Below are 8,252 nucleotides of genomic sequence, written 5' to 3' on the forward strand. Positions count from 1 at the left end.
GAACATGTTGAGACCCCCCACAGTGATGATGGTGCGCTGCACGTAGCCGGGCTTTCAGGAAGAGGCAGTGCACGCTCTACAACTGTAGACTGCTTAGATTCATTATTAAATCCCACTGAGAACATTGCTTGATATTTCCAGGAGTTATTGGTTTGTGTGCAGACGGCATTTCCTCAATTGGGGATCCCCAGACCCCCGTCCTGCCTGCTGAGCTTACGTAATATAATTACAAAAGTGTCTTTCTGTTACAACAGGTTGTAGTGAAATTTATCCGTAAGGATCGTGTGCTGGATGACTGCTGGGTCCAGGATCCTGAGCTTGGGAGAGTTACACAAGAAATTGCTATTTTATCCAGATTACAACACCCCAATATCATCATGGTGAGTATTAGAAGAGTGTTCCCATCTCTAAGATCCTATCCCAGGATGTAGTGTGATAGTAGTAGTTAGCTTAGCTATCCATGGTTATGGCCACCCATGTAGGGATTTGTTATGGATACCTAAGCTTCTGCAATGCCCTGCACATGGGGTAAGCAAATTAGAAGAACTATACTACATTGCTAATTGGAGGTATTTGCTTATATTATCATTATTACATCTAGAATATATTGGGTTAGGATAATGGAGCTATTGTTTGCTTGTTTCAATAAGGCGATTTGGGATTATGACTCTTTTTATGACCTGTCAGTTGTGGAGCATTGGACTCTCTTGTTGTCTCCCTTCTTCAGTTACAATGACTGAGTCTTCATGGTCACATAACATGTCATAACAAGCCACCTTCAGTCTCTGTGGTCACTATCCGGTAGTTTAGGGTGACGAAGCATAAGAGATGTCATTGAATGATGGAGTTCATAGGAAGGAACATCATTGGAGTCTTGGCAGAACATTGGACAGAGAAAGTCCAACCTGTGATGTGACCTTCCTCACATCTAAAAACTTATGCCACAACGTTATGGTTCTTCCGTCCTTGTAAATTGATGGAAAGAAAAAACAGTTTAGTGCAGACACAATATATTGAGAACACCTCCAGTGTAGTATAAGTGATTCTTTACTGTGATTATTGCATCCCAGGTCCTTGGCGTGTTTGAGAATGACAAGTTCTTTCAGCTTGTGATGGAGCTCCACGGTGATGCACTTGACCTCTTTGACTTCATTGACAATCAGCCGAATTTGGATGAACCTCTGGCCAGTTACATCTTTCGACAGGTGAGGTCCTCTGTAGAGTCTGTTCTAAATGAATGAAGAGACTTCATTTATGGTAAGATGTAGGAGAAGACATTAGTCAGTGGATGTGTGGGCTTCTCGCTCAGATTTCTTAGGGTTTGTGCACACGTTGTGGATTTTGGAGCAGTTTTCCATGAGTTTACAGTACCATGTAAACCTATGGAAAACAAAATCCGCAGTGCACATGCTGCGGAAAAAAACGCGCGAAAAAGCTGCATTGTTTATTCCGCAGCATGTCAATTCTTTGTGCGGATTCCGCAGCGGTTTACATCTGCTCCATAATAGGAATCCACAGGTGTAAAACTGCAGGTGGAATCCGCACAAAAACCGAGATAATTCTGCAGTAAGTCCGAAGTGCGGATTTACCAAAATCAGTGCGGAAAAATCCACACACCTTTCCGCAACGTGTGCACATAGCCGAACACTTGTAAAAGTTTCTCTCTACCTATAATGCAGCATTGCAATATAGTGTAAGATTTCATGGAAAGCAGAAGACTGAGTGGAGATAACTGTTTAAAAAAAAAAAAAAAGTGGTGGACAACCCTTATAATTATGGAATTCCTACTAAAATGCATGTATTTGGTGCCAAAAATAATAATTTTTTCAATGTTGCACCTTTTCCTTTCATACGTAACAGGATTTTTGTTACTGTAAAGTCCCTTTTCTCGCGTTGTAGGAGCCCCAGATAGGATGCCCTGGCGCTTGTGTACTGGCAATAACAGTATTGGCAACCCAAGTGGAAGCGAAGACTTGGCTCAAAAAAACAAGTCCACTGCCTTCCTGTGATTTTCCTGTGTCCCCCAGGGAAAAGTTATTTATTTAGTTTTTTTTATTTTAGGTTCTAACTTGTATTTTTGTTGTGCTTCCAGCTGGTGTCGGCAGTGGGTTATCTACATAGTCACTCTATTCTGCACCGTGACATTAAGGATGAAAACATTATCATCGCTCCTGACTTCACGATAAAGCTGGTCGACTTTGGATCTGCAGCTCGTTTGCAGCCCGGGAAGCTGTTCTCCACGTTTTGTGGCACCACTGAATACTGTGCGCCAGAAGTGCTGCTCGGCAATCCGTACGTCTGTTCGATTTTGGATTTCACTTGTTATTATTGCGGCTTTATAAATCCACCAGAGGTTTGCGCAGACCCCACCTATTGTACCGCTTCATTAAAGTTTGCCCATAGTAGAACAATGAGCCGGAACAACCGATTCTTGTGCATAAAACCAAACGATGGCTAAATCCTAGCATAAAGTGAAGCTACACAATGTACCAAACATCGCTTGTCAGTTTACTATTAGGGGGCCTGCAAATTAAAGGTGCAAAAAGGTACAAACCCATTAAAACGAAAGTCCAGCAAAAACCATGAACTCTTGATATCTGGAAGCTGAGATTCTTTTCTGGCTTTTTCCTCATTAGCAAATTGAATGGAATTATTATAATAACATTTTATTGAAAATTCCTATATTTTCATACAGTCCTCGGACTAGCCATCACCAACCGTGGTACATTTGGACACATATTGGTTTTGAACAGGGGCTTATCTTTTGTTTCATGTGTAATTTAGTTACATTTGCATAAGATTATATTGTCCTCTATTGTCAATTTGCTCACGTTAGTTTTTTACTAATATTATATGCAGAAAATCGCCTCATCTGGTGTAATATCAGGCAGGAATATAGCCATTATTCCGCAGCCGGTCCATACATCACAGTCTGCACATGGACTATGTTTCACAGATGTCTGATTTCAGCCTTACACTGAAAATATTTTCTGTGTAGTTATTCTCACTGGACAATTGTAAGTGGAATCTAGTACAATTGCAGCTGTTAAATGTTGTTATTGTTATGTGCCATCTACAATTTCTGTATGTCTATTGTATGTTCTTTTATTTTCTTTATTATTATTGTTATTAATAACATTTACTGTACGAATCTGCCCGTTCATTCCAGTCTGCTTCATTTTCAGGTATCCAGGCCCAGAACTGGAAATGTGGTCTCTTGGGGTGACTCTGTACACATTGATATTTGGAGAGAATCCTTTTTGTGAGGTGGAAGAGATACTGGACGCAGAGCTGAATCCTCCATTCTCGGTTTCTCAAGGTTTGAAGCCTTTCCTAGTCATAGGAATAGCGTTTCTATATTGCAGATATGTTTGCTGCTTTTAAATGGTTATTCCCAAGTTGTGCCTTGAGCAGCTCAGAGCTATGCAGTCTCCTTACAGTCTCCTTACAGTCTCCACACTTTCTGGTTTCTAGCAGGCGGGGCCCTCCTACTTGAGTGACAGTTCTGGTGAATAGTATAGCACTCAGCACAAGTTCTGATGTAACACATTCAGCTATCAGTGGTTTGTCCTGGGTACACAGCTATCAGTGTATTCACACATAGAGATAACAGGGCGTTTGTACAAGCAAACCGCTCCAGACAGCAAGAGCCAGGATTAGAAGACCTTCTGTGAATTCTGCATGTTAACTGATTTATAACTGCATCTTTTCAGAAGGTGAGAGCATCTAACTGAAGATCAATAGACTGCAGAGAGCTGACTGGGATGTTTAGAGTTAACCCATCTCCTGGAATGTTACTACTGTGCACTGTCTGGACAAGCTCTAGTGGCCAAGCGCCATGGGAACCAGCTGTACGCTATGAAAGATAAAGGCTCTCATTGCAGGAGAATAACAGCAGATTAGAAAAAGCAAGCCAATTGCAAACTTGCTTATTTTCATGCTGACTAATTAAAGCAATTTACGAACTTGAGAACAGGAGTGCCTGAAAAGAACTGTACCCACAGCAGACACCCCTACTTTTAGGGCATTCATTTTTCTCCCCATTCCAGACTTTGATTATCCAGAATTTATCAAAAATCCATCCTAGTGTCTGTCACATTGGCCGAGTCCTATATAATCTACTGGAAATAGGGCTGTCTGGAGAGATATTTTAATATCTAATTATTTTGCCTTTCAGAACTACATGATCTTGTCTCTGGCCTTCTTCACCGTGATCCGGAGATACGTATGACTCTGGATGAACTCCTCAGGGACCTTTGGGTGACGCAGCCCGTCAACCTTGCCGAATATACCTGGGAGGAGGTGTATCCACCCGCTTGCACCCAAATTGGTGAGTAAATATAATTATTTTTTTTTCTTTCATCTGATAAGGTCCATCTTTTGTACAGCAGTATATTCACATACACAATGCAGGGGGTTTTAATAAAAAATATCATTTGTATTTTAGATATATACGATACAGATACCTCTATAAGAAACTATATTGATTCTGTTTGTACTTCTATTTGCTTATGTTGGGGATTTACTGTTCATTGCTTATTAAGTTTAGAACATGTGATTATTAGAGTTGGTACTATTTGATTCGCAGGACCCGGGACATCGGCCACTTCAGTAATTTGTGACTGTAGGACGGAAGCCCAGAGAACAGCCTCTGTCTCGACGGCATCCGCGGCTCTTCGTTTGATTAGCCGTTCTGGCGTCACATTATTGTTGCAGCACGATGCACATTTGCTGTCGCACCAGGTTGGCTGATCAAAGGATGCCGTGGTTGCTGTCCGGTAAGAAAGGCAATTCTTATCCGAAAATCAGATGGAGCAATAGTGACCTCTACAAACGATATACTTCAGTGTTTTCATGATTATTATAAAGAGTTGTATTGCTCTAGAGGGGAATTTGATATTTCAGGCTGCTTGGATTACCTATCTGATATTGAGTTTCCTACACTGAGTCCTACACAACAGGCCTTTCTAGATGCAAGAAAGGCGATTCTTAACTAGATTTTCCCACAAACAAAGTTAATTTTAATCAATAGAACTTGGAATAATAATAAATTCCACAATTGGATGGGTTTTAAAAAAGGTTCCTGTGCTGACATAATCTTACAAATGTGCCTGTACTGTGTAATGGCTGTGTCTGACCGTGCAGGAACATGGTCTGATCATACTACAGATTACATGCCAAATGCGCAATGTTTTATGTAATCTGACAGCAGCATGATGTAGGGGCTGAGGCTCTGATTCCAGTGATGTGTCACTTACTGGGCTGTGTGTTGCTTTGTCAATAATATTAGCATTTTATTAGCAGGAAATTATCACTACAGGACTAGGTGTCTAGTGCCTCCTAGTCAACTGCTCTGTGTAACCCACCACTGATTAGTAGCTTACTGGCTATGCTGCACAGTGTACACAGAAAGCTTCTAACCTGTGGTGTGGGCAGGGTTATACACAGTTAAGCATTTGAGCTCTGCTGATAAAACTGTGATTGTATCAAAATGACAGCATGCAGAACAACAAGTGACACATCGCTGGAATAAGAGTCTCGGCCCCTACATTGTGCTGCTATCAGATTACATAAAAAAAAAAAACTGCAGACAGATTCCTTTGAAAGGGGCTTTCCAATCTCCTAACTATAGCTAGTGTATGCGATCACTTTGTTTGGAGTCTCCTGCCATTTCTGAGAATAATGAGCATGGTGTGGTGTCCTCTTTTCAGTTCGCCGCTTGCACAGCTGACCCTAGTGATATGCCATATCTTTAGGATGGATGCATTCATTTAATTGATCCCCGATATGTTCTAAATGCATTTAGGGAAAAAATCCTCCAAGATCCTAAAATCTCTGTATTTTAATCTTCAGAAGGTTTTAATAAAAACTTTTCTTTTTTTGCATTTGTGTTTTACAGATGAAGGATTGAAGCCGATCCCCGGCAGCCATAGCTCTGATTATAGCGGGGAAGTTGTAAAGGAAGCAGAGTGATTACGTCTCCAATGGACGTACAAGAAGAAATGAAGAAATACTGCTTGCTCTTGTCTCAGTTACACAAAAAGAAAACCAGAAAAAGTTCAAGACCTTACCCAGATTTCCTTGTGCGAGCACAACCACAGACAATCTGAAGCAATCAGCTGTTGGATCCAGCGCTCCTCATCTGCGTGTGTTAGGGCCCACCAGTGTGCAATCCGGGCGATCATTTCTGGCAGTCCAGTGGCCTCCAGCCCTTTGTGCTTTAGAATACCGTCATGATAGCAATGAGCATTTAATGGAGTAAAATTGCTCCAAATAAGACTCCATTTTTTTAATTCAGAAAAGTGGAAAAAAAAGGGGGTCTCCAATAGTTGAGAGCCCACTGCAGCATTTCTCATGGCTTTCCAAGTAGGAATGAATTGGCTGCAATCATTTAGCTTTTGAACTGTACATAGGACCCCATTGTTTTCTCGTTTTGGGGGACAGGAAATGTTATTCCGCACTTTTTTCATGTTCCTTTCTATTTGTTGGTGGAGAAATCTCACACTTATAAGCACTTTCTCCACGTCTAGGTATACGATAAAATCTGAATAAGCCACCTTCTCGGTGTTGGTGCCAAGAAGCCATTACTTTACCGTTAGCTCTAATGTCCGAATGCCATAATATATTGTCCTTAGCATTACCTGCAATGGAGTATTACTAAACTCTGGATGAATACAGACCTGGAGAAGATTGCTGTACCTTTGCAGAATAAGTGGCTTTGGACCTTACAAGGTACTAATCTTCACTCAAAGTGGGTGCTAAGACTTTGCAGGTGACAATGTGAAAAGTTGGTGCCAAATTTTGTATACCGGACATTAGATTCATGATTTATTGACTTGTTTCATGTATGGTTTTTTTTTTTGTAATTTCCATATGGAAAGCTATCTATATTTTTAGGTGTTGTTTTATATTGTTAGACCTGGTAAGCATTTGTTGTTAACCAGTTGAACTCTAAATGTTTTTATATTTTATCACTCTTGGCAGCTTATGCACACGTATTTTACATTATTTATCCAGGTTATCTGGTTTACTGACCATAGCTACAACATTGACTTGTGAGAAAATATGTGTTTGATTCTATTTATCTGTGTTGTAGTCACAAAGTGAAATGGAAGTGCACTCAAACAGCAATAAAGAGTGCCATTACAGTACAGGTCCAGGCCGATTGGGGGAGATCCTACTGCTCTGATTTTTGTGTCATCCTAATTCTGGCACACTTTCATCTCAATCGGTTGTGAAGCATTATTGCAACAAAGTGTGGACTCCATTTATGATCTTCACGGGAATCTGTCAGCAGGTTTTTGCTAAGTTATCGGAGAGCAGCATGATGTGGAGAAGGAGACCCTAATTCCAGTGATGTGTCACTTACCAGGCTGTGTTTTGTTGTTTCAATAAAATCAGTGTTTTATCAACAGGAGATTATCACTACAGGACTAGCTGTCTCATGCCTCCTAGTCAATTGGTTTGTGTAACCATGCCCCCACCGCCGAATGCTGCCAATCAGTGCTGTGGGCAGGGTTATACAGGGCTCAGTATTCCTAGATCTGCAGCAGAGAAAAAAACTGCTATACTATAACAACTGCTGCAATCAGTAAACTAAGTGTCATATTGCTGGAATCAGGGTCTCTTTCCTTACATCATACTGCTGTCAGATTACTTAGCAAAAACTTGCCGACAGATTCCCTTTATTGGCTTGCAAACATGGCATATCACAGATAATGGAGATCAGAACAGGATTGCGCTTGGCAGTCAGTATATGGCTAACCAGTGCCATTGTATGTCCATGTGTATTAGCTGTAAAACAGGTTTCTTGAGCTTGGTTGTTAGTAAATCAGTGCAAATGTGGGAAAAGTTCACACAAATTATTGACTAAGTTCCATGCTACAGAATTCTGGCTTAAAGGTTTTGCCCACTAATGTACAACCAGTTCTTAATAGCTGCCAGTCTGTTGCAGAAAATTAAAAAAAAAATTATTGTATACGGTACTTGCCTTCCGGACCGGTGACGTTCACTGCAGTTACATAGGATTGTTATGTGGCGCGACTCCTGCAGCCTTTCGGCATCTTATGATTGGCTGCAGCCTTTAAAGGGAACCTGTCACCCCCAAAATCGATGATGAGGTAAGGCCACCGGCATCAGGGGCTTATCTACAGCATTCTGTAATGCTGTAGATAAGCCCCCCATGTTACCTGAAAGATGAGAAAAAGACGTTAGATTATACTCACCCAGGGGCGGTCCCGCTGCGGTCCAGT

General features: G+C 41.1%; 1 protein-coding gene across 7 annotated transcripts in view; it reads left to right on the forward strand.

The window, feature by feature from the left end:
- Positions 1-7,175, forward strand: part of PASK (PAS domain containing serine/threonine kinase) — a 76,380-nt gene extending 69,205 nt beyond the window's left edge. For all 7 annotated transcript variants that reach the window (XM_077291016.1, XM_077291015.1, XM_077291019.1 and 4 more), the window contains 6 exons: positions 255-380; positions 1,071-1,205; positions 2,093-2,292; positions 3,186-3,319; positions 4,178-4,330; positions 5,900-7,175. In XM_077291016.1, coding sequence (XP_077147131.1) covers positions 255-380; positions 1,071-1,205; positions 2,093-2,292; positions 3,186-3,319; positions 4,178-4,330; positions 5,900-5,973 — 822 coding nt within the window. In that variant the 3' untranslated portion in view covers positions 5,974-7,175. The remainder of the gene's footprint in view (positions 1-254; positions 381-1,070; positions 1,206-2,092; positions 2,293-3,185; positions 3,320-4,177; positions 4,331-5,899) is intronic.
- Positions 7,176-8,252: the final 1,077 nt, after the last annotated feature.

Source organism: Ranitomeya variabilis, chromosome 2 (genome assembly GCF_051348905.1).
Source record: "Ranitomeya variabilis isolate aRanVar5 chromosome 2, aRanVar5.hap1, whole genome shotgun sequence".
In the NCBI taxonomy this organism is placed as follows: domain Eukaryota; kingdom Metazoa; phylum Chordata; class Amphibia; order Anura; family Dendrobatidae; genus Ranitomeya; species Ranitomeya variabilis.